Here is a 27380-nt window from a genome sequence, read left to right on the forward strand (position 1 = left end):
GATACAGGACCTTCCCAAAGCTTGATTCACCTGGCAGGCTTTGGCTTATCCATCTGATTCTAATTTCCGCTCTGGGAGTCCCACAGCGCAGGTGAGATTGAGGAGAGAAGGGGACATAGTGATGCGGCAGGAAGCACATAAGAAACAAACATTTCAGACAAAAATGGGCAGCCAATGACTTACGGCATCGATCTTATTCTGTCTCCACAGACGAGGAATGTCACACACCTGCATAAACATCCCTTTCAGGTTGGCGATTACAACAGCTGCCAAGACCGACTGTCAAGAGGGACAGGGAAGGCTGTGTTATTCAGGGGAATGGTCTTCCATGTGAGGATTTGTAAATCTCCTGTTATTTCTCTGGTGACAGAGCAGTGAAGAGAAATTATGCAACCGGGCTGTTGGGAAGCAGGGTTGTACCTTCTGCAAGGGTTCCAGCAGCTTCCCCAGGGCAACAATGGCGACCATCACAATCCCAGCCGAGATGATGCCGGCAATCTGAAAGACACACACCTCCCATGAACGGGGTCCATCCCTCTCCCTCGTGTCTTCCAGCTTGCTGGATGTGTGCAGGAGAGCCTGGCCATGGGTGCACCTCCCTGCCTCCCCCCTTCTGCTCAGTACTGTTGAGACAAATGAGAATTATTTCTTACAACCCTACACAACTGAAGGAAAAACGGGAAATGTATATATGGTAGCTATGGCAGGGAAATTAAAGAAAACGTGAAGCCTGAGCTTGCTAAGGGAAAGCCGGCTGGGCCTGGATGTATTACAGACCTATAGCCTTGGTGTCAGGTGGGGAGGCCACACTTGTAATTATTTGCCATAGCGGGAAACATGGACCTCTCCCCTGCTGCAACAACAGATCGTGAATGTTCTTGGGCAATAAATTCCCAAGGCACACGTCTAATTCCTCCTCATTACTGAAGCAGTAGTCATAATAGCAGTTATTCTGATAACACATCGTACGGACGGCACCGATTTGCACAGAAGTCTCAGAGAAAATAAGTGTACCGGCCCTTCTGCAAATTCAAAATGCTACAGGAGCATAATGAGAAGTGGGACCATACCCCCTGCCTCCTCCAACAGTCCCTGGGCACAGGCTCAAGAGTTTTGCCCCCCAGCAGCCTGAGTGATGACGGGACAACAGCAGGGGTTAAAGGACCTTCAGAAACGTTACCTTCGCTGGCAAAACAAAGCTCTCCTAAGATCCATAAATAGTTAGGAGAGAGGCTGAGGGGGTGGGGCTATTCTCTGGTTTGGTTAGCTGACCAATGAACTCTCTGCTGAGACAGCTGGCACCTGGCCGAGGTGAAGACCAGAAGCTCTGAAACAAAGGAGAAAAGGAGACAGGGCACCAGAAGCAAAGCCACGAGAGAAGAAGCAACAGGGAAGATTGTACTGGGCGCAGGGGGCCGCCTGGTACTGGAGGTGTGAGCTGAAAGAGACAGATAAAGCCAACATACGTAGGAGATCTGAAAACCACAGGAAATTTCATAGCCACTGTCTTTCCACCTGGCAGACTGATCATTCAGGTTGCCACCGTGGTTACCTCAGACTGAGGCAACATCATGCAAATGGTGGGCTGTGCACATCTGGATGCTTTGTACATTCAGAGCCCTCTGTTAGGCTCTTTGCTGCCCGTTAGCACCACGGCTCCAGGATGCCCGTGCCTTGGTGGTTTTCCCTCACCTCTCTAAGCGGAGCAGCTGATGTCCTCCTTTTTTCCCTCCCTTCCTTCCTTTCTTCCATACAATCGCTTAGCCAACATTGTTGTCTATCATAAGCCACTTGCACCTTGCCGTGGATGTAGGGCTCTGTGAATTGCTAAAGGAAAGGGAGATCTGCGGACAGAGATGACAGCCCATGTCGAGGGGAATGGCCACCTACTCGCCAAATATATGCAACACTAAGCCACCAATTATGGGGACCGGGACGAATTTTGGTCGCTATATTAAAATCTGCGAGGGGTCCATTACATGCACTCACTCTATCAGGCTGGTTTGTGGGAGGTGCTGCACATTTTATATCTATGAGTACATTCAGTCTCTAGAAAATTAATTATTCTGTTACAAGTGAGAAGGTAATCGGAGCCGAGGGAAGTTTGCAATCAGAATTACTTTTTAGTGAGTCAGCAGGAGTCCGATGGGGGTGAAAGAAACAACAGGTTGCAATGTTCAGCTCTTCTACAATCTGAGGATGTGCTGCAGACAGTTAACGGTCACTAACCCTCATTATTCCATTCCTTCATTCAGGAAGTATTCGCCGGGGTGTTTCTTTTGCGTCAGGGCACAGTATATGCATCACAGGTACCACGATGCTTTTCCTATCGTGAGGAGTTAATGACGGGAACACAGCGTTTACAGGTATGTGCCAGCACCTTACAAACATGGTGTGTGTTTGTTTTTAAATCCTCACAACATCCCTATGAGGGGGATACGATTAATCCTCCCATTTTATAGATGCTGAAAACTGAGGTCCCAACATCAGAGAAAACATGAGAAGCCACACAACGAGGGAAGAGCTGCAAGTGTGTGTGTTTGTGAGTCCCTGGATTGTAGTCCAGGCTATTAGACTTTTACCCTGAACTTAGTATACATTTCAGTAATTAAAGAGCAAGTCACGTCTGTGCTTGCTTCGTTCTTCACTACTGAAATCCTGGCATCCTTCATTCCTAAATATAATACCTGCCAGTGTGTGACGGCAGGTGTCAGCTTACCAGAACACCATTACCCCCAGATCTCTGCCAAGGCATCACTTTACACGGGCATTCTTCCTAGGGCGGCTGGCCCGTGCCTCCTCGGAGGCTGGAGGGCAACAGCAGGAGAGTGGACCTCACCACTTGGGGACCTGCCCGCACCCGCATGCTGCCACGGGAGTCTGTCAATGCCCCGGCTCAGGTGAAAGCTGCAGGGACCCGCGTGCTGACAGCCGCCTGAACACGGGGGCAGCTCTGGAGTCCCCTCCGGCCTCTTCCCCGGGGACCTCAGAGCACGGCTCTGCCTCTTGGCAAGGGCTGCGCTGTGTTACCTGCTCCCTCAGAGCGAGAAGTGTTCGCATCCCCAAGCCCCCGAAAAAGGAAATTCAATTATTAAAAGCAAAATTTTAGGGGCACCCAGGTGGCTAAGTCGGTTGAGCGTCCGACTTCGACTCAGGTTGACCTCACAGCTCATGAGTTCGAGCCCCACCTCCAGCTCACTACTGTCAGCACAGAGCCCACTTCAGATCCTCTCTTTGCCCTCCCCCGCTTACACTCTCTCAAATATAAATAAACATTTTTTTTTAAAAAAAGCAAAATTCTGAAAATTAAAATTAAATTTTGTTCCGCTGGAGCCAAGAAACTGGTAGAGGCTCATTCTTCCAAATCCGGCGCAGAGATCCATTATAAATGGAAAGGGAGCATCATGTGTGCCTGGGGGGGGGGGGGGAGACAAAGCTCCCCCTGGGCCACCGCAGGGAGTCACTAGTTTTCTCAGCCCATCTCTTTTATAAAACCCTGTCTGAAGACCGTGTGTGTTAAGGGTACTGCCTTTGGATTTGTTGTTCTCCTTTATAGCCTCATTACACTTTTTACTCTTAAATAATAGCTGTGTGTGGGGAGGGGAAAGCCCTCCAGGCATGGCAGAAACACCACCCCTGAGCCTGTCCCATGCCCCCATCCACCTATTTGGGCCTCTCTGACCTCATTTCCTGCTAGAAAAGAGAGCCTTTGAGAACGGCTCCTGAGCTTTCTGGCCTATGGAAGGCAGGGTTATTCAGGGATTTGGGGTCACTTTGTGAAGGCGACAACTTAAACCCACGTTCCGAACTTCAGGAACACAAGTTGTACTCCAGAAGAAATGCCGAAATGTTACGACAACAATACTCTTGGCCAACAAACTTGTTCTGTGGGCCCAAAGGCCTCTGGAGGAAGTTCCTGATCCTTGTAAAGGAAATGTAGACAGACGCTTTTGATTTTCCTGAAAATATAATACCTCCTAAGCCATGACGTGCTTTCACTAGGCCTTCTTTATCCCCAGATAACAAATAGATAAAAATCAGTATTTTTCATTACTGATTCCTTGTCAGTTGTTTTTGTCCCTGGACAAGCAGGTAAGTATAGCTCTCTGCCAGCTGAGCAGTGACACAAAGAGATTAATTTGAGAATTTGTGCTTTAGGGAACCATAAATGTGAAGAAGATTTGGGCGGGGAGCCGGATGAAGGAGGCACAAACCTATGTATCCAAGGTAATCCCCTTGCTGACTTCTCCTGCCAGCCTTCCTGAGAGCCACTTCCCCGGCTCATCCCTTGCAGGAGACACAAGCCACCACGCCGCTGTTCCATACCTGTGTCTTTCCCCCTGTGCTCTCCTGGACAGCGGTGCGGGACAAGGCGGTGGTGGCCACAAAACAAGAGAAGAATCCCGAGAAGATGTTGCTGATCCCAAAGGCAATGAATTCCTAAGGCAGAGACCGGGTGGCAGTGATGCGAGCACATACAATCTTTGCAAGACCCTCGCCAACCGTGTAAGGAAGAATAATAAGAAAGCAAACTCCCCAGACCACCCTGTCTGGTAGCCCCAATTTAATCTTTACCGTTAAAGGTGCTTGGAGGTCTTGAAAGGCATTCAGGACTTGGGGCTCCACAGAGTCTAAGAGAGGCCTCACGGCTCTCAATCATTTTTAAGGTTGCTAAGGAATAGTCACTGGTTAAAATGCTGACTTCCCTTCCCGGCGAGTGGTGTATCTGTAGCTCTCGCAGAAAGCATTGTTCTGTTCGCACATAAAGCGTTTCTTCTGTGGTTGGATGTTTGCTGGGAAGCATATTATGACTAGGACGGCCATGATTCTGCCTGACCACTAATCATTGAGCTGCTGTGACTGCTATGCTGTGTTTTCAAAAACAAACCACACTGACAGATTTGTGAGCAATCTAAAACCGGCTCATTTTGCAACGAACATAGCATATGCCTATAAAAAAGGTTTGTGTGTATTAATTGCAATGAGCCACCTCAATTTAAGGTGGTCACAACTCCCATCGATGGGGTTTGTTGCATTGTTTTGCCATACTATAGGTGCCATTAAATAAAATATACCAGGGGAGCCCAGACTGCATGAAGAAATCTTAGGCTGACCCAACACGTTAGCTTTGAATGTTATTTATGACCTGACTAAATTAACTCTTAAACTTCGGGTTACTTCAACTTCTTAAAAAGGAAAGAGATACAACATGCCTGTTTCCAATTAATTTCGAATTCGCATGCTTAAGAGGGAAACCCTAGCTTGATAAGGGCTAGCGAGAGGGACCAATCCCTTCCTTAGCAGACAACAGAATCTACCCTGTTTATGCTTTTTTCTTGTCTTCAGCTCTACAAAAGTGATTCAGCACACGGGGGACCATACCTGGTTCCCGTCGATGGTGTAATCATACTTGATGGCATATACTTTTCCTACAGACACTGCAATAGCATAGGCCACCACGGCGATGGAAAACGATGCAGCCAACATCTCGGAAAACAAGCTCACAGGTGGAAGTACAGGAGGCAAAAACCTAGAGAGTTTTTAAACGAAAACTGCAGTGAGCATTTGACCATAATTCTCTGCTCCTACCTCGCCAGATGCTATATCCACCCAACCCCCGAGTCAGACGCGAAAGGGCTGGATCCTAAGGGCAAAAAGCAGGAGACAAGGAAGTGGTGGCATTGTTTTTACAATTTTTAGTTAGAAGCTGGTGCTGTCTCACTGGCTGACTTCTCTGCCCCTCTTTGAGAGCTTACAAACGCTGCCTTATCCAGACCTCTGACATGAATAAGCCTGTCGTTATGGATCCTATAATATCACACAATCCCATGCCATGCCATTTCACACATTAGTGTTTCCCCTTACACACTTTTATCTTAAAGGTCTTTGAATTTAAAAGATAGTCTGGCCATAAAATAAGATTTTCCGCATACGAAGAGATGTCAGGTCTATTAAAGAGATAAACAATATAAGATGCTGAAAGAAAGACCTAAGTAGAAAATCCATATCTTGGGATGCCTGGGTGTCTCAGTCAGTTAAGTGTCCGACTCTTGATTTCGGCTCAGGGAATGATCCCAGGGTTATGGGATTGAGCCCCACATAGATAGGGCTCTGCACTGAGCATGAAGCCTGTTTAAGATTCTCTCCCTCCCTCCGTCCCTCTCTCTCTCTTTCTCTCTCTCTCTCTCTCCTCTACCCTTCCCCCCTGCTCTCTTAAAAAAAAAAAATTAAAGGGGCACTTGGGTAGCTCAGTCAGTTGAGGATCCAACTTTGGCTCAGGTCATGATCTCACAGTTCATGGGCTCAAGCCCTACACCAGGCTCTGTGGTGACAGCTCAGAGCCTGGAGCTTGTTTCAGATTCTGTCTCCCTCTTTCTCTTTGCCCTTCCCTGTTCATGCTGTCTCTCTCTCTCAAAAATAAACATTAAAAATTTTTTTAATTTAAAAAATTAAAAAGAAAAAAAAAGGATTTTCCATATCTTAAGAGCTGTGATATTTAAAATCTTCCTGAGTCCAGAAAAGATTAAATTTATGTAGTTATCAGAATGATTCATCATCACAATGACTAAGACTTCTCAATGACTGTGGGGTTGAATGACTACTGTTTGACAAACTAGAGCTATTCTACAAACCATGTAAAGAAATAAACTTAGGGGTGCCTGGCTGGCTCAATCCATAGAGCATGTGACTCTTAATCTTAGGATCATGAGTTCAAGCCCCATGTTGGGCATAAAAGCCTATTTGAAAAGAAGGAAGGTAGGAAGGCAGGAAGGCAGGAAGGCAGGAAGGAAAGAAAAAACAAAGAAAGAAAGCTATAAGTTTATAATGCTACAGTTGTCCCCAAATATGAATATTGGGAGAATGACTTTCATGTACCTATATCTTGATGACTATCCATAGAGTATATATCCAGAAGTCCCTAAGCCAAAAACCTTCAAAACAAACAAACAAACAAAACCCACTAGAACAATCTCCCTCACCTAGCTCACTTATGTCTGAGTTTCCTGTGAGATCATGACCTGAGCCGAAGTTGGACACTTAACTGACTGAGCCACCCAGATGCCCCCTGAGTTTCCTTTAATAGGGAACTACATTTCCCCCCCTCTAATTAGAGGGAAGTGCTAAAACAGAAATAAGATTGTTATAGAAAACCATAGAAATTTAGAGCTGCTAATATCCTAATATTATCCAAATTAATATCCTAATCTAATATCCTAGAAATTTTTGAATCTACTTCTCTCCTTTTGTTGATAAGGGAACTGAGGCTCAGAAAAGTGAAATGACTTGCTCAAGGTCATTTAGAAGGGTCCAGGTAATGTTGATTTCCTTTGTACCAAGATCTGTCTGGTTCTCTGCCTCTGTAGGCTTTTTTTCTCCCTACAGGCGAGGTCACTTCCAGACTCCTTTCCTCCCACATCCCATCCTGACCCACATGTAGGCTTGGGAATGGATATTATATGTAGAAATATGGGATGTTCGAAACCCTGATCCAGCCCTTGAATGACCCGGCATCACACCTCCACTTGTCTAGACATAAGCTTGGACCTTACTTTTTAAAACCAGGCTTCTGACTCGTTCCTGAGACCCAACCAACCCTCCTTCAGGTAATTAGGTCTGTTGGGATAACTTTCCAGTCCTGCAAAGAGTTCTGTTTTGATTGCAACCTGATGCCCACTGCCTGCCTGGCTGCCTACTTCTCCAATTCCAGATCCTTCTACCAGGTCCTTGATTCCCCAAGGTCACAATGTTCAGGGACTTGAAATCAAAGAACCTGAATGCTGGCTCCATCACTCTGTAAGTAACTCTCTGACTTTTGGGCATATTATTTAAACTTACAAAGTCCCAGTTTCTTTAGCTATCAAATGGGAACTATATACTCTTCTCATAAGGTTACTGGAAGGAGTAAAGGAAGTATGGTATGTGTAAGTAATTACTACCTACGCACATAGTGGGTACTCAGTAAATGTGGGGAGACCCTAAATCTGCCATGAACCTGCCATGCTTTTGTAGTGCCTTGCAGGATCTTAGCAGTGGCAATTTTCTGCCCCAAGTCACTCACTTGGGGCCCTGGCTGGACATCTTCTACTGACTTCTTGAGTAGTCTTTCCCCTAGCTCCTGCCCCCTTCAGTGGCCCTGTTGGGCTGCAGCAAACTACACCAGGTGGTCTGTCAGAGGAGTCAACATGACTCAACCCAAGGGTCAAGGGGGCTAGAGAGATCCACTTCAGGAGGACAGCAGTCAGGAAAGCCCTGGACAGGGCCAGAAAGGAGGACTGAGGGCAGCAAAAATGAGTTCCTCAAACCTATTCATGGAACATGCATTTATGGCACAGGGCATTTGCTGTGGACCGCCTCTAAGTGTTACATCTTAGGAAGCCTGACAAAAAGGATCCATAAAATATATGTCTTATGTAGTTGTTTTATAACCACTCAAATCATGAAAATACTGTAAGACCGCAAATAGCCACATTACATCTTTTATCACAAAATGTCTTCCAGCATTAGGATTCATTACCAAAACATTGGTCATAAGAATCACTTGATGAAACACCTTTGGAAAGTAATTAAAAAAAAAAAATGGGTGGTGGGGAGCACCTGGGTGGCTCAGTCGATTAAGCGTCCAATTCTTTTTTTTTTTTAATTTTTTTTAACGTTTTTATTTATTTTTGAGACAGAGAGAGACAGAGCATGAATGGGGGAGGGTCAGAGAGAGAGGGAGACACAGAATCTGAAACAGGCTCCAGGCTCTGAGCTGTCAGCACAGAGCCCAACGCGGGGCTCGAACTCACGGACCGCGAGATCATGACCTGAGCCGAAGTCGGATGCTTAACCGACTGAGCCACCCAGGAGCCCCAAGTGTCCAACTCTTGATTTCGGCTCAGGTCCTGATCTCGAGGTTTGTGAGTTCGAGCCCCACGGATCCTCAGTAGCCCCCCTTTCTCTGCCCCTTCCCCACTCGTTCTCATTCTCTCTCTCTCTCGCTCACTCTTTCTCTCTCTCAAAATAAATAATAAGAAAGGGAAACTAGTACTTGTTGCCTATCTAACAGTAAGACTGGTCATAATTGCTAGAAGTTAGTGTTTCCAATCTAATAAACCTTTGGGCCTCCTTTTTAATGCCATATGATAAAATTACAGCAAAGTGTACTGGGCCATTCAGTGCATCTTCTGAGAGATCTCGTTGGCATAGCAGAATAAGTTCGAGTTAAGAATTCAGCAGTGGTCATTGCCCTTTTTTTCATAGGAGCCCCCGCCCCCTGCCCTCTGTCACCCATCTAGACGGTGACAGAAGTGGACAAAGGAACTCTGCTCTTTACTCTTCTAACTCACCGAACTACCAAACATATATAAACCTTCCCTTGAAGATAATGAGTTTTATTCATGGGAACAAGTGACATAATTATTATTTAAGATTGATTAAACTAAATGGTAGAGAAGTTAAGCCAGATGTCCCTTATTCCTTAAACAGATTGTTCTCAGTGTAATAAACGTTACTAACCATGATTCTATTTATATCATATTGCAATTCTACATATGAGCTTAAATCAGGAGTCTGGTGGTAACTGTACATGTCCTGCCATATTTTAAGAAAATGAAGAAAAGGACAGAGGGTATGGGAGCTGCTTTGAAACAAATGGCTTAAACTTTATCGACACACACACTGACAGTTTGCACAACTGGGTGTTTCTTTAAGATCACACACAAAGAAGACTATTGAGGGAGCACCAATGAAATGAGGCTTATAATAAAAGGTTTCCTTTAAATAGAAAATTCTGACTTAATATATTAGTATTGCCTAAGAGGAAGTCCGCACTCACCCCCGTGGGATGGATTTAACAATGCCAGCATTGTAATTTTTTTCCAGGTTGGCTCCATATGAAATGGCTGTAGCAATTATTGTCTGAAAATAAAACAAAAGAGGTTAAAAAAAACCTCCATGTTTTAACAACTCCTTTTTTATTTTTATTTTTTGTCTTCTCATTGGGAAGTCTTCCCTGTTGGCTTCTTTCTTTCTTTCCTTCTTTCTTTCTTTCTTTCTTTCTTTCTTTCTTTCTTTCTTTCTTTGTTTCTTTCTTTCTTTCATCCAAGTATAATTAACATATGGTGTTATATTAGTTTCAGGTGTACAATATCACGGTTCAACTTTTCTATACTTTACATCGTGCTGGTCAAGATAAGAGTGCTCTTATTTTCCCCTTTATCGATTTTACCCATCCCCCCCCCCCACCTCCCTTCTGGCAACCACCAGTTTGTTCTCTGTATTTAAGATTCCAGGGTTTTTTTTTTTTTGGTTTGTATTTTTCTTTGTTTGTTCATTTGTTTTGTTTCTTAAATTCCACATAGTATTTGTCTTTCTCTGACTGACTTATTTCACTTAGCTTATACTCTCTAGCTCCATCCATGTTGTTGCAAATGGCAGGATCTCATTCTTTTTTATGGCTCAGTAATATTCCATTGTCATATATACATATATTGATATGTAGATATATAGATATACATACTACAATATCATATATATATTACAACTTCTTTCTCGTCAAACCAATTAATGCTGAATTTTCTAATTACATGTTTTACTTACCACAATTACTTCTATAGGAATAGGGACTGGAATTTTGTGCTTAAATCGATCATTTACTTCCTTAACTGCCATACAGATGATAATGGTGAGTAATCCAGCAATAAAATCAGCAAGATTGGTGTGGCCAATATTTTGAAACATCTCAATCAGAGTCTGTGAAAAGAAAATAATTTTATATTCTTCCCATGTGAAAAATCATATCATCATCGAAAGCACTTAAGAATTTCACATAAAACCATAAAAATGTGTTGGCTAACACAGAGACCATTAAAAACAGCCAGTATTTGATATATATGTACCAAGTTATTAGTGATGGTTAATTGGGGTGGTAAAACCATGGGTGATGTCTACCTTTTAATTTTTATCTGCATTTTTTACAATAAAGTCAGATGTTTTAAAAGAAAAAAATCATTATATGTTGAATTTTATTTGCATAAAAGTTTTAATGTTTATTGACTTATTTTGAGAGAGAGAGAGAGAGAGAGAGAGAGAGAGAGAGAATCCCAAACAGGCTCCATGCAGGGCTCGAACTTACAAACTGTGAGATCATGACCTGAGCCAAAATCCAGAGTCAGACGCTTAACCGACTGAGCCACCCAGGTGCCCCACTTGCAGAAAAGTTTTTAAAGTTTATATCTTAAAGTGGTTTTACAGGGGCTATTAAGTGACCTAATTTCACAATGTTGATGTGGTATTATTGAGACTAAAAACTGATAAACCCAAAAGTCCCAATTAGCCAGTATTTTAGCTAAAACTCTTCCCAAACCTGAATTATATGGGTGGTAATAAAAATACCTGAATACTTCATATGTAGATACATAGGGATTGATCCATTCTTCATGGCAGAGAAAAGCTACTGAATTGATATATAGTTCAAATATAATTTTTTTGGAAATTAATTTGGTACTTAGTTGAAACTTGAACTGAAATGACTTTAAAAACACAACTCTTTCCAAGTGCACAGATAAGCCACCTCAAGAAAAAGCTAGTTAACTCCAAGAAAAAGCTAGTTTTGTTTTGTAAATAGGAGGTTTCTGGGAATCAAGGAAGATTAGCAAGGGAGAATCCCAGGGAAGAACACTAATACCTTTGTTCCGGCAGCTTGAGTTTTATAGAAGGCATGACTTAGGAAGGTATTCTTTAATTCTTTGAGACAAATAATCTCTCAGTGAAGGTTACTTTTTTCAAATGGTCCTTTTATAGGTATATTTTATATGAAAATAAAGGAATGGAACATCTGATCATTTATAACGTATTTGTTACTTAATTTTATAGGTAAGCTATATTTAAAATAATTATAATGACAATCCAGTAACAATTATGTATAATAAACACTAAGTGACCTAACAGTCATTTTGCTAGCAACTCCAACTCTCTGGAGAACATTCAAGAGTAAGGAAATGAGGGGAGACGCTTTCATGCCGGCAAAATACGTCCGCCAAGTCCTTGAACGAGAGTTCAAGCAGGAAGCCCCTTGGACTTTCACTCAGAGTATTTTTGCTCTTGCTTTAAACCCAATTACCAACAAATTTACATTGCCTTCCAAAGTCAGTCAAAATTGCTAGAGGCAGATACACTGACAGCAAATGATGAAGCCAGTGATAGCCCCGTGAAAAAGAGAAAATGGAGGAGTACCACAAGCAGACACAATAACTCAGGAATTTAGGGCATCTGTCCTAGGAGCTAACAGTCCTACATGCCTCAGAGTCATGATGGTATTGCGTCTGGCCCTTCACATCATCAACTTTCTTTCTTCTTCTTTTTTTATTCTCAAGTTAGCTAACATACAGTGTAGTCTTGGCTTCAGGAGCAGAACCCAGTGATTCATCACTGACGTATAACACCCAGTGCTCATCCCAACAAGTGCCCTCCTTAATGCCCATCACCCATTCAGCCCATCCCCTCCACCTATCTCCCCTCCAGCAACCCTCTGTTTGTTCTCTGTGTTTACGAGTCTCCTATGGTTTGCCTCTTTCTCTGTTTATATCTTATTTTTCCTTCCCTTCCCCTATGATCACCTGTTAAGTTTCTCGAATTCCACATCATCAATTTTCTGATGACAAGCCTCATTAATTCATAAGCTAGATACAATATTTCACTTAACTGTCTACACAATAAAGGTTTACTTTCAACTCAAGAGAGGAAAATTCAAACTTAAAAACAATCAGATAACTACCCCAGTCATAGAAACATTTTCACCTTACAAAAATTTATCACTCTTGGATTCCCATTTAATCTATGAGAGTCACTTAGATCTTTGATTAAAAAGCACTTCTAGTGTATTAAAAATGTAATATGAGTCACAAAAAACAAAATCAGTTTATATTATACAATTGCGTTAAACAAGCATATAAATATATGAGTTGCATATATATGAGTTATTTCTTCCAAAAAAATTCTTCAATAAAAAGTTTAGTCTACATGGAAATAAAATTCACCCAAATAAACTGAAGTAGTCAGATTGTATTCAAAGACAATAGAAACGAGACTCTAAGAAAGTACTAAAAATTAATTCTAATTTAGATTACTATGGAAATACTTATTAAATTTGTTTAAAAGGTGGATACCCATATAAATCTTTCAACCTAATATTCTGAATAGTTCAAATCATAAAAATAATCATTTCCATGATGGAAAATATTATACTATTTTCCTACCATGCTCAGAGAATTTTAGGACCATTTCACTTAGATAATTTCTTCATTCTTTGCCTAGCATTACATTGGGGTATGAAGCCAGAAGAAAAAAATATATACCTGATATTACATATGAAGAAGTTTGTCAGTTAACTTTTGGTACCAAATTTATTTTTAATTCATCTTTATAAATATAACAAACCCGTCATAATCACCCCCTTGTAGTCAGGTATTTACTCCTACCAGAAACAACTTTTGCTCATATGTAGATCAACCCTTAGAGCTTCAAGTGTTCTTTCCTTATTATAATGGCTTGATTTTTTTTTTTTTTAAATTTTTTTTTTCAACGTTTATTTATTTTTGGGACAGAGAGAGACAGAGCATGAACGGGGGAGGGGCAGAGAGAGAGGGAGACACAGAATCGGAAACAGGCTCCAGGCTCTGAGCCATCAGCCCAGAGCCTGACGCGGGGCTCGAACTCACAGACCGCGAGATCGTGACCTGGCTGAAGTCGGACGGTTAACCGACTGCGCCACCTAGGCGCCCCTATAATGGCTTGATTTTTATAAAACAGAACAGATTCAGAATAGTGAATCTGCTCAAGCTTAATGGTGGCTTTCAACACCCTCATCATCTGGGCAGAACTTTTCCGTGTGGTCTTTCTCCTCATTAGAGGAATAAAGGAGGAGGTAGGTATCACTTTAGTAAGCAAGCAGAAACTCTTCCTTTGTCTATTGAGACAAGCCATTCAAAGTGAATGGTAGGAAAACATACTCTTTTTTTTTTTTATATAGAGTTGTTCAAAGTTTATTTATTTTGAGAGAGAAAGAGAGAGAGAGAGAATGTATGCAAGCAGGGGAGGGGCAGAAAGAGAGGGAGAAAGAGAATCCTAAGTAGGCTCTGTGCAGGCTCCATGCTGTTAGTGCAGAGCCTGAGGCAGGGCTCCATCCCATGAACTGTGAGATCCTGACCTAAGCTGAAATCAAGATTCAGCTGCTCAACTGACTGAGCCACCCAGGAGCCCCAATATACTTACTCTTAAATGTGCTCTGTGATTTGCTTACACATAGCTACATTTTTGAGTAGCTACATAGTGGGATGAGAAGTATTATTAATTCTGAATTCCACCAGCATCCTTTCATTCCCCCTTCTGCATCCTATATTCAGCATCTCTAGCATTTGCTAACTAAAGTTTTAGTTTTTCATACTGTCCCAATATTTCCTCCTCCAATTCTTTGAATTAATCATCTTATTTCTTGGGAGGAGTTGGGGAAGGGAAACAATCCAAAGTACAACCTTATAACAAAAGGGATATTAAGTTACTACATGCCAAGGAAATTATCTTACAACAATCTTCCAAATTTCCTGGACGGAATCCATGACTACTCTGCATTTGTTGAAGGGTTCTTTCACAAATGATTGCTGCCAGTAATGTCATAAGTGAAATTGTCTGTTCAGGTACTGAGTGGTTCATTCAACTCTTATGCAACCCTTTCCAAATCTGCTGATCCTTTCTTTTCAGAAGAGCAAGCTTAGAGACATGATCACACAGGGAAGATTGAGATATATTCATCCAACCTGAGTGGCCTGGAGGAATTCTCTCAAAATTCTATGATATACTCTAACCTGAGACTTCAAGAATAATGTTCAACAGAACAGAAGTCACATATTAATCATGTCTGTCTGGTTTAAAACAATTTTTGACCTTATTCTAGTATGTCTTGGTACTTTTGTCCATGTCTCAAAGTGGGGTCATTTGCAACAAGCTTCATCTTAAACGTAGTCCTAGGAAAGACACAAAGAAATGGAAAGACATACCATGTTTGTGGGTTGGAAGAACGAATACTGTTAAAATGTCTGTACTACCCAAAGCCATATATATACATTTAATGCAATCCCTAACAAAATACCAACAGTATTTTTCACAGAACTGGAACAAAACAACCCTAAAATTTGTATGGAACCACAAAAGACCCTGAATAGCCAAGGCAATCTTGAAAAAGGAAGAAAAAACTATAGGTATCACAATACCGGGACTTTATACTACAAAACTATAGTAATCAAAACAACATGGTCCTGGGGCACCTGGGTGGCTCAGTGAAACGTCTGACTTTTGATCTCAGCTCAGGTCTTGATCTCAGGGTCGTGGGTTCAAGTACCAGCATGGTACTGGAATAAAAACAGACACATAGAGCAGTGGAACAGAATAGAAACCCAGAAATAAACCCACAATTAAACGATCAATTAATCTTTGTCTAAGTAGAAAGGAATCTACAATGAGAAAAAACAGTCTCTTCAACAAATGTGTTTGGAAAACTGGACAGCAATGTGCAAAAAATGAAACTGGGCCTCTTTCTTATACCATATACAAAAATAAATTCAAAATGGATGAAAGACCTAAATGGGAGACTTGAAACCATAAAAGTACTAGAAGAGAACACAGGCAGTAATTTCTGACATCAGCCATAGCCACATTTTTCTAAATGTCTCCTGAGGTGAGGGAAATAAAAGCAAAAATAAAGTATTGGGACCACAAAAAAAAAAAAAAAAGTTTCTGCACAGCAAATGAAACAATCAACAGAAATGAAAGACAACCTACTAAATGAGAAGATATTTGCAAATGACATATCCAATAAAGCATTAGTACCCAAAATATATAAATTTAAAATATGAGCAGAATTTAAAATTTTAATTTAAAAATGGGCAGAAGACATGAACAGACAGACATTTCTCCAAAGAAGATACATGATAAGATGCTCAATATCACTCATCATCAGGGAAATGCAAATCAAAACCACAGTGAGATATCACGTCACACCTGTTAGAATGACTAAGATCAAAGAAGAAACAACAAATGTTGGCAAGGATGTGGAGAAAAAGGAACTCTCATGCACTGTTGGTTGTAATGCAAACTGGTGCAGCCACTGTGAAAAACAATATGGAGTTTCCCCTGAAAGTTAAAAATAGTATTATCCTATGATACAGTAATCACACTACTGGGTATTTACCCAAAAACCCCCACAAAAACACTAATTCAAAGGGATACATGCACCCCTGTGTTTATAGTCACATTATTTACAACAGCCAAATTATGGAAGCAGCCCAAGTGTCCATGGACTGATGAATGGATAAAGAAGAGATGGTACATATACATACAACGGAATGTTACTCAGCCATAAAAAAGAATGAAATCTTGCCATTTGCAATGACATGAATGGAGCTAGAGAGAATAATGCTAAGCAAAATACGTTAGAGAAAGACAAATCCATGATTTCCCTCATATGTGGAATTTAAGAAACAAAACAGATGAGCAAAGGTCAAAAAAGAGAGAGACAAACCAAGAAACACATTCTTAACTGTATAGAACAAACTTACGGTTACAAGAGGGGATGCAGGTGGGGGGATGGGTAAAATAGGAGCTGGGGATTAAGGAGTGCACTTGTCATGATGAGCACGGGGCGATGTATAGAATTATTGAATCACTACATTGTACACCTGAAACTAATATAACACTGTTAACTACACTGGAATTAAAATAAAAACTTAAAAAATAAAACGTAAAACAGTCCTAGGAGACAGGAAGAACTATTTCATTCTCCTGTTGGCGAGGTCCCCCAGTGGCCAGGGAACCAGGTTAACCGTCGGCCTGAGCCTCCTGTGATCTGTGTGGAGGCAGCCCAAGCAATGTTCACGAAGAGGTGAGTACACTCAGTAAGGGGTCTCTTGGTGGATTCAGGGGTCAGTGGATTCATATAGGGAGAAACTAGTTCCTAGCACATAGGAGGTGGTCAATAAATATTTATTGAATAGATGAACTGTATGAATGACAATGAAGGAATAAATGAATGAACAGCAGGCAGGAAACGTGGGAACGCAAGGAAAAGCAAGATGTGCCAGGGACTGCAAATGCGAAGGAGCCTGTCAGAGAAAGGGACTCAGAAGCTTTCAAATGAACCAAGGACCTGGTTGCAAAAAAAGCAACAATGACAAAAATAATCCTGTGTGACAAAAAACAGCCTGTGTTAACAGGCTGGGTCCTTGAGAAGCAAACACTAAGCTCCGGGAGGTCTAATCACCATAAAAATAATGATAACAGTAATAGCAACAACAATAATGGTAATAATAATAATAATAATAATAATAATTTACTGAACTCTTCCTAAGAGCCAGGTATTGTGCTAAGTGCTTTACACAGATTTTCCTTTATTCCTCACAATGCTAAGAGGCAGCTACTATTATTATTCCCATTTTACAACTGAGGACACTGAGGTGTATAGGATGTTAAATTTAACATGCCCCAAATCACATGGGTAGTAAGTAGGCAGTGGAACCAAGATTCCAGCTCAAGTCTACTGAAGTTCAAAGTCCCTGATTTTTTAAAAATTTGTTTAATGTTTATTTATTTTTGAAAGAGAGAGAAAGAGAGAGAGTGAGCATGGGAGGGGTAGAGAGAGAGGGAGACACAGAATCTGAAGCAGGCTCTGGGCTCTGAGCTGTCAGCACAGAGCCCGATGCGGGGCTTGAGCTCAAGAGCTGTGAGATCATGACCTGAGCCGAAGTCAGCCGCCCAACCGACTGAGCCACCCAGGCACCCCCAATAGTCCCTGATTAATCACTGGGTTATACTATCTCCTCTACCTACTCCCACTGCTTAGCACAGTACCCGGCTTATAATAGGCACTCGGCAGTATTGGTTGAATGTATAGAGAACGTGGGATTATGACACTGTTGTGAAATTGAGCAAATTCCTGACCACATCACTAATTTTTTGCATATGAACACATGGCCTTACATTGCTTTAGAAGCTAATACGTGGGTCAGTAAAGGACTGAAACCCCATTCTCAAGGCTAGCACATTTATTTGGCATAGTATCATCCTCCCCAAGCTAGAATGACATCATGTTACTATCATTATCATTTTTCAAGCATCAATAGCATGCTTTATATAGAACACAGATTTAGATCCAAGAACTTTTTCAAATCTAATTAGTGTGATCTACATCCTTCTTTTGCATCTCTTTTGCATGTTGATCACCTCCGATTCTGATGTTCCTTTTCATCTATAATTGCTGAGACATTTACATTATGCATTTTATGGACTCTCACAGTTAAAAAGGGCTTTAGAGCTACAGCTCCAGTCATTTCGTTTTACAAATAAAAAAAGAAGCCTTGAAATGTGAAATAATAATTTCAACCTAACTACTTTTTTTGAGTACTTGTTAATGCTTCAGCCTCTGGGCAAAGTGCTTCTCTTACACCCTTATTTAACTTAATTATGAATACAGATATTGTTACTAATTCTATTTGGCAGAGAAGGAAACTGAGGTATGGTGATTTGCTCATATAACTAATATATACAAGAGTCAGGATATTAATCCAGGATCCAGCTCTAAACCTGAGCTTTCAGCCACTATCCCCCATGATGTGTCTATGGCCACTCAACTTATCAGAGACCACTTGGAAACTGGAACTCAAGTCTGTGGCATCCCACACCAGACTTCACTATACCACTTTGTTTTCCTTCATATTTTTAAGTGCAGTGACCCTTGTGGAACCATTTTGACCAGTTGAGAACGATGCTTTGTAAAATCTGCCGTCTTCAATGTTACTCCTGATTCTATTGCTTTCTTTCAGAGAAGAATGTTTTCAATGGCTTCCCAAAGTATGGCATGGAGGAACATATGTTCTCCAGACTCAGGGTACAGAGGAAAAGAACAGATTTTTCTCCGTGAGCCATCTCCGGAGTAAAAAGCCACACTTACATAGATAATGGAGAGAACGCCATTATAGTTTTTGGTCGAAACGTTGAGAACGATCTTCAGCTGTGAGACGAGCACTTGGAAGGCAGCAGCTGTTGTGAATCCGCCAACCAAAGGATCTGCCAAGTACCTCACTATGAATCCGATCTGCAAAGCTCCAAATATCAACTAGTATGAGAAGGAAAGAAGTTAAAGTTTGCCTGGAAGAAGGACCAATTCTCTTGAACTATTAACAAATTAAACCCAACACCATTTGGGGTGTCTGGGTGGCTCAGTTGGTTGAGCATCCGACGTCCACTTAGGTCATGATCTCACGGTCGTGAGTTCGAGCCCCACGTTAGGCTCTGAGCTGACATCTCAGAGCCTGGAGCCTGCTTCCAATTCTGTGTGTCTCTCTCTGCCCCTCCCCACTCATGCTCTGTTTCTCTCACACAAATAAATAAACATTAAAAAAAAATAAAAATAAACTTAACACCAGTTAAAACTCTGGTAACCTGCTGATAACACAAATACTTGTAGGAAGCAAATCTGGATTTCCCAATGCCCCTCCTCCACCCTAAAATTTGAAAACTGTGGTAACATGAACCTTGAAGTGTTTCTGGATATGTAATGTGTAAAAGCAAAAATCACGGGACTTATTCCTCTGACTTTCAGATCCCATGGCTCTGCTCACTGGGACACTTTTTGCTCCTTTGTGCATTCTGTATACTTCCCTTCCCTCATTCTCATTATAATCACACATGGGGCACCTGGGTGGTTCAGGCAGTTGAGCTTCTGACTTGGGCTCAGGTCATGATCTCGTGGTTCGTGAGCTTGAGCACCGTGTCAGGCTCTGTGCTGACAGCTCAGAACCCGCTTTGGATTCTCTGTCCCCCTCTCTTTGCCTCTCTCTCTCTCTCTCAAAAATAAATATTTAAAAAAATTTTTAATTAAAAAAAAATAATCACACATGTTCTGATTTTTTTTTCTGTCTCTAATTTTGATAATACCTGAGCCCTAATCAGGGGGTCTTGCTGACTATTTCAGCATCTGACCTAAAACAGAAGTTAAAAAATAACTTTGGGGGGGGGGTGTGTCCAATAAATTGCTCTGTTGTGCTTTTAAATGAATCTTTAAGTCCACATGCTTTACACTCAGTTATTTCAAATAAAAATCATGCCAATTTACATTTTACTTGTCATCCCATTACCTGTATGATGCCAACCAGAAGAGTAAGGGTGCTTGCAATCAATACTCTTGTTGCGTCTCTAGCCTCAGAGTCTATCAGGGTGGCATTGAATGCAGTGCCATTACTGCTGGATATGCGAAAGTGTTCGTCGGGGGCCATGCTCAGAACAACAGATCCCACCATTAAACTGACCACAGGGAAAGGCCCTGGGGAAGAAAGGCTCTATCAGTTAGTAATTATTCATCATACATGTTTAGGTTCAACAACATGTCTACATAGGATTAGAAAGATGTGTGAAATTATTAGCTGTGGTTGGGAAAATATTGCTTCTTCACAAAAGAAGCCCCAAAACACACGCTTCAAGGCGTTCGTGACCCAGAAATGAGCAAGAGAGACATGTAGATAGGCAATTGTAAAATAGCATTCCGGATGCTTTGTGAATACTCGGGGGTTGTCTAACCAGTCTTTGTGCGGTCTTCGTGTGAACTGGGGTAGGGGTGGGAGAGTTTCCTGGCAGAGGTGGCCAACAAGCTGGATTCTTATTTGTTTCACCTTACTTATTCCATATAAGCTCATTCCCTAGAGCATCCGGTGTCCTGATCCCTGCGGAGCTGAGTACCTTGATCCATATCACAGGGTCCCAATTAGGGTAAAGAAACCGCAAAGAGAGTACACTGTTTCTCTTTTTCTCTTTTCAAAACAAATTATTTTTTCATATCAAATGCCAGTCTAGAAGATTCTATGTTTTAAAAGTATTCCTTTTCTGCCATTCATTCCTGATGTTTTTATCCATGATGATGATCCTATCCTTTCATCATGGAAGGCTTTAACAGTTGGGAGGGCTCAGTATCAAAATCCAGTAACCTGGAGTGTCTAAATGGATAGAAAACCAAAGAGAAAAAAACCAGCTTCTACGTTCCTCACACTGTCAAGCATTTGATACTGATAGATTCTCCCAGGTGAGGAAGTGTTCTCAATCAATAACCTCTTCCTGATCTCCTTCCATAGACAAGGCAATATGCTAGACACTGGGGACAATACAACTAAGGACAAGGATATGGGTTGGAGATACAGTAGATGGTTGTATATGTTTCAAGAGGACTGTCCAGGTAGACATGTCTAGCCAGCAGATGGATGTAGGCGCAAAATTATCTCAAGTATAAATGTCAAAGTCATAAAATAGCATTAAGACATTCATTTACTAGAACATTCTAGCAAAAGAGAATTCAAATTTTAGGAACAGCAGAAAATAAGCCTATTTTGAGCCATACCAAGAAGGAAAGCCAAGCTTAGTTTCTAAATAGTTTTGGCACAGGTTTGCTGGTCTTCCAGTATTAGTGACTTAAAATGAGTATAGTTTTTAATGAAATGATGAATATGGATTTGATGCACATTATTTAGTAAATGATAAGTTAGTCTAGTAAAACAGGAGGTTTGAAGACCTCTTGAAGATATTTTGTCCTTGTCATTTTCTATGTTGGAAGAGAACACTTTCTAAATATGGAGTCAAATTGATTACATTAAGAAAATGAAAATATGCTAGAATTTGAAGGGAGGCTGCCATTTTGACCAATCTCTCAATTTTCTCCTCTTTATAAAAAAAAAAAAAAGTTAAGTATAAACTTAATACTGAAGAGATGGTACTTTGAAAGCTAAGAACCACTGCGTCATTGAATAGGAAAAGCAGGCAAGGCACTGAAGGCCTATTTTCCCGGAAAACATTATTAACAAAGATATGGAAGCATAACACACATACTAGAGCCGAAACACGTTAAACGTGAATAAATATAATTGTAGTATATGCTTATAATTACCAACTGAGATGTGTCTTGATGTTCCAAAGATAAAATATGTTAGGATAGGGAAAAAAGCAGAGTAGAGACCATATCCGACAGGAACGGCAGCCAGGAGAGCATACGCCATGCCTGAAAGTACATCCAAAATGATTAAATTCACCAACAAAAGTTATGGTATTATTTCTACTGTGCAAAGAAAGACCTTTTCAAAGATAGCCCCACTTTGCAGCTTGCCCAGAGTGGTCTCCTTATGTTTCCTACAGTCTGAGGCTATGCAAGGATGCAGAACACGGTCTAAATCAGCTGAAATAATGATGGTGTCCACACATCGCCTGTGTAAATAAATTGAATTGACAGGTAATCCAAATTACCCCATGATCAGACAAGTGGAAAAAAGAAGTCAAAGCAGTTGGCTAACATTGTTATCAATTCAGTCAGGGAAATACAAATCAAAACCACACTGAGATACCACCTCACGCCAGTCAAGGTGGCTACAATGAACAAATCGGGAAACAACAGATGTTGGTGAGGATGCGGAGAAAGGGGAAGCCTTTAGCGCTGTTGGTCCCCTTTTGCGCAGCTGGTGGGAATGCCAACCAGTGCAGGCCCTCTGGAAAACAGCATGGAGGTTCCTCAAAATATGAAAAATAGAACTACCCAACGGTCCAGCAATTGCACTACTAGGTGTTTATCCAAAAGACACAAAAGTGCTGATTCAAAGGGGCATGTGCACCCCAATGTTTATATCAGCACTATCAACAAGAGCCAACTTATAGAAAGAGCCCAAAGGTCCCTTGACTGATGAATGGATAAAGAAGATGTGGTGTGTGTATATATATCTAGAGAGAGAGCGGGGGAGAGAGAGAGAGAGTATTACTTGGCAATCAAAAAGAATGAAATCTTACCATTTGCAACAGCATGGAGGGAACTAGAATGTATTAGGCTAAGCGAAATAAGTCAGTCAGAGAAAGACAAATATCATATGATTTTACTCATATGTGTAATTTATTTTTTTACTCATATGTGTAATTTACAAAACAGATGAACATTGGGGAAGGGAAGGAAAAATAAGATAAAAACAGAGAGGGAAACAAGCCATAAGAGACTCTTTAATTTAGAGAACAAACAGAGGGTTGCCGGAGAGTTGTTGGGGGGGGGGGGGGGGGGGAGGGTGTGGTGAAGGACTAAATGGGTGATGGGCCTTAATAAGGGCATTTGTTGGGATGAGCCTGGGTATTGTATGTAAGTGATGAATCAGTGAATTCTACTCCTGAGACATTATTACACTATATGTTAACTAACTTGGATTTAACTAAAATAAAAAAATTTTGTAATTTCATCAATTCGGTCCAAAGGCTCAGAGCAGTTTTGCACATAGATATTTTGTGTGAATGCAGTGTTTCTCTGTGTTCAGAGGGACATAAGCATTGTTGCACTGCCCTTTCCACCTTTCTTGTTAACAGAAGTTAGGTCCAAACAAAGAAAAATATGGCAATTATACACAGCAGCAGGCAAGAAAACTCTGCGAGGTTTCCTCCGCTAAGCTGTCTGTCCCAAGAAGCCTCTGGGCCCATGTATTGCGGTATGGAGAAATCTCAACTTTTCTGTGTACATGGGAATTGGAAGACCATGATGATGGGTTCTTTTCCCTGGTTAAGTACTTCTTAGGTAGTCAGCACATCTTACTTAAATTACTTTCTCACATTTCACTCACTTACAGTGAGAGAAAATCAAGCCCTTTGATCACTGGGCCCTTAACAAAAGATTACATTTAGAGCAGTTAAAAAAACAAAAGGCGAAAACAACCTAAATATCCTGGCTCACAACTGCCCCACGTTAGCTACTGAATGAATGTCTCAAAATGGAAAAGTTAACTAAATTATACTTTGCATACTGTAATTCTATCACATGAAATTGATGTGATATGTAGAAATACATTTCCTAACATGGAGATATGTAAAGAACAAAGAAAAAGCGAAGAAAAAGCAGGATTCAAAATCGTGGTAAGCATGCCTGCTCCCCCTTTTATAAAAGTAAACATGCATGTTGCATGCACAAAAAAATTCTCAAAAGGGGCGCCTGGGTGGCGCAGTGGGTTAAAGCGTCCGACTTCAGCCAGGTCACGATCTCGAGGTCCGTGAGTTCGAGCCCTGTGTCAGGCTCTGGGCTGATGGCTCGGAGCCTGGAGCCTGTTTCCGAATCTGTGTCTCCCTCTCTCTCTGCCCCTCCCCCGTTCATGCTCTGTCTCTCTCTGTCCCAAAAATAAATTTAAAAAACATTGAAAAAAAAAAAGAAAAAAAAATTCTCAAAAGATTTTAAATAATATACTAAGTCATTTCGATATTCAAAGACTATATAATATAATAAATACCCATGTATTCACCATCTGGCTTAAGAAATAAATTGCCAGTGGGGCACCTGGCTGGCTCAGCTGGTACAGGGAATGACTCTTGATCTCAGGGTTGCGGGTTTGAGCCCCACCTTGGGTGCAGAGATTACTTAAAATCTTGAGAGAAAGAAAGAAAGAAAGAAAGAAAGAAAGAAAGAAAGAAAGAAAGAAAGAAAGAAAGAAAGAAAGAGAGAGAGAGAGAGAGAGAGAGAGAGAGAGAGAGAGGGAGGGAGGGAGGGAGGGAGAAATCGCCAGTAAAGTTACAACTCTATATACTTTTCCTCCATCACATCCTCCTTCCTCCCTCTATCCCTTGAAGGCAACCACTATCCAGAATGTAGTGCTTATCATTCTGGCATTTCTTTATTCTTTTACATAGATATGCATTTGTGTGTCTAGTAGGACATTTACTAAAATATTAATGGGTTTTCTACATGGTAGGATCAAAGGAGACTTATAGTTTGTGGAAGAGGTATTTTTTTCATGTTCTTTATATGTATTTTCTAGTTTCCTACAATAAACATTCACGCATTCATTCAACAACTATTGATTATGTACCTACCATGTGCCAGCACTATTCTAGGTCTGGGAGTGGACAAAAGAAAGTCTCTGCCCTTGCAGAATTTGCATTCTAGAATAATCTGTATGCAATCATTTTAATACATGAATTACAGCAAGAAATGGCAATAATCACTCATCCCAAGAAAATGGAGTAGAATGGTGGCTCCACAAAGGGAAGAAGGAGCAGGAGATAAAAACAACCTACTTTCTATGACTTTTTCCAAGTCTTTCTCAAGCTTCACTTCCTTACACTGGGCTCTGCAGTGTTTACAGGCCTGACAAAATAGGGACTTTTTCTGTTTTCATACAGTGTCCTACTTAGGGACAACCGCTACCCAAATATATTGTAATCAGCTTTATTACAAAGGAATTTGGTGCAACAATTTTGAAATCACACCATTTGTAAAGAAATCGAAGCCATCGGTTTAAGCTGTGGAATCTCTGTGCTGGCGGCCCTCATGTGCAGGATGGTGGCCTATGCCGACAATGGTGGTACTAACAAATGTTTGCAAGCATCTAGAAGGCAAAGTAGAAACTGGAGAGCAGTCTCCCCATAGCTGGGAATGAAGATAGCCCTAAAATACCTGCAATGATCTTTTGCTGGCTGGTGAGAATTTTTTTTATAACAAAAGTCAAAAAGATCCCATTATCCTTCTCAACAAGCGGTTTCTCAGTAAGTTGAGCCTGACCTCTCTGATGAGTTACTCTCCCACTCCTCGGCCATCCAGCCAGTGATGTGTCACGGATGGAGCCACCACTAGACACAATGGCACCCCCTCTGAAATCTGTTTTGAGTTCTCTCTCCCAAAAAACATCCTAGGCTTTCAGCTCACCTACTCCAGAATCGTTGTTGCAACATTTCTGTGTCCTCATCTGTGTCCTCATGAGGCTTCAAAATCCACTCTCTCCCTCTCTTTGGTGCCCTCCTGTCTTCTCTTGCCTCCTGTCCATGTAATTTTGCAAACACTCCGAACTCCCTTGCTTCTCTCTCTCACCTTCCCTTTTCTTGTCTCGTAAAACCCCAGTCTGGTTGAATCCAAACATCCACCTTTTGGGTGACATTTGAGCATTTGAGTGGCCAGAGAAGCTGGACCAGAGACCAGATAATTTGCACTTGGGCTGACCCATCTCAAGGGAGATATGTGAACAGGAGCCCCACGTGGGGACTCCGGCCTGCCTGGCAGCCCAACTCCACATCCTTGTTCTGAGCAAGACTCAAACCTCCCAAAGTTTCCTCAAACTGCTGCCCTCCCCCTTCTGCACACAGACATGGTTCAGACATGAATCTCAGACTCCACCCAAAACACAGAATCCATAAAGAGATGCTGTGAATTTGCTTTTCACCATAATTTCAAACCCCTCTATACTTGCACCATTTTTTTCTTTCTTCCTTTAAAAATGGAGGAGATCTCCCCCTTGTCTTTAAGGAGCAACCCTCCTACTTCTGTCCTTGAGCCCCATTCACATTCACCCCTTCTCACCACTTTTAGTTTCTCCTCCACCTGTTGGGCCATCAATGCCTTTCTCTACAAGGATATCCCCACTAGTTCCCAAATATGTTCTAGTATCTCTTCTAGGAAAAGAAAATGAAATCTTCCCTCATTCTACCTCCATCTCTTTACCTCTCTAATACAGTTATTTTTCTACTCTGGGTCACAGCAAACCTTCTTAAAAGCATTGCCTGTGTCCCACCTTTAAGCTCTCCCCTGAAGAGTATTTGACACTATTGCCCCTCTGTCCTTTTTTTTTTTTTTTTTTAACGTTTATTCATTTTTGAGAGACAGAGAAAGGCAGAGCACAAGTGGGGGAAGGGCAGAGAGAGAGGGAGACACAGAATCCGAAACAGGCTCCAGGCTCCGGGCTGTCAGCACAGAGCCCGATGTGGGGCTCGAACCCACGAATCATGAGATCATGACCTGAGCCGAAGTCGGACGCTCAACTGACTGAGCCACCCAGGTGCCCCTGCCCCTCTGTCCTTTTAAAAACAACCTCCCCTCTTGGCTTCTGACCCCACATCTCTCCAATTCTTTCTCTCCAACCTCCTGAGCCTCCTTATGTTTCCTTGTGGCCCCACCCCCCTTATCTTTCTGACCTCTGGGTGGTCCAGCCATCTTCTCTTCCATCTGCCCCTTCTCCCTGGGTAGTCTCAGGCATTCCCACTCTTTTATATTTTTTTAAAGTTGATTTATCTATTTATTTTGAGAGAGAGAGAGAGAGAGAGAGAGAGAGAGAGAGAGAGAGGAAGAGAGAGAGAATCCCAAGCAGGCTCCCCACCCCCGCAGCAGTCAGCACAGAGCCTGAACCCCACTAACCGTGAGACCATGACCCAAGCTGAAATCAAGAAATTAAGGGATGGAGGTTAAACCCACTGAGCCACCCAGGTGCCCCACCTCTATTTTAAAGATCACCTCTACAGCGATGCTTTCCTGATTTCTCTGTCTAGCTCAGACGTCTCCTCTGCTCTTCACACTTGAAGTAGCTCCAACTCAA

General features: G+C 41.6%; 1 protein-coding gene across 1 annotated transcript in view; it reads right to left on the minus strand.

Annotated features, from left to right (window-relative positions):
- Window positions 1–27380, minus strand: part of SLC26A4 (solute carrier family 26 member 4) — a 52576-nt gene that overhangs the window by 19776 nt on the left and 5420 nt on the right. The window contains exons 3-11 of the mRNA XM_043588597.1: window positions 21959–22069; window positions 20166–20350; window positions 18980–19144; window positions 10582–10734; window positions 9818–9900; window positions 5383–5530; window positions 4327–4440; window positions 421–498; window positions 184–279 (exon numbers count right to left, since the gene is read on the minus strand). Of these exons, the coding sequence (XP_043444532.1) occupies window positions 184–279; window positions 421–498; window positions 4327–4440; window positions 5383–5530; window positions 9818–9900; window positions 10582–10734; window positions 18980–19144; window positions 20166–20350; window positions 21959–22069 (1133 nt within the window). The remainder of the gene's footprint in view (window positions 1–183; window positions 280–420; window positions 499–4326; window positions 4441–5382; window positions 5531–9817; window positions 9901–10581; window positions 10735–18979; window positions 19145–20165; window positions 20351–21958; window positions 22070–27380) is intronic.

The sequence above is a fragment of the Prionailurus bengalensis genome, chromosome A2, assembly GCF_016509475.1.
Source record: "Prionailurus bengalensis isolate Pbe53 chromosome A2, Fcat_Pben_1.1_paternal_pri, whole genome shotgun sequence".
NCBI classification, from domain to species: Eukaryota; Metazoa; Chordata; class Mammalia; order Carnivora; family Felidae; genus Prionailurus; species Prionailurus bengalensis.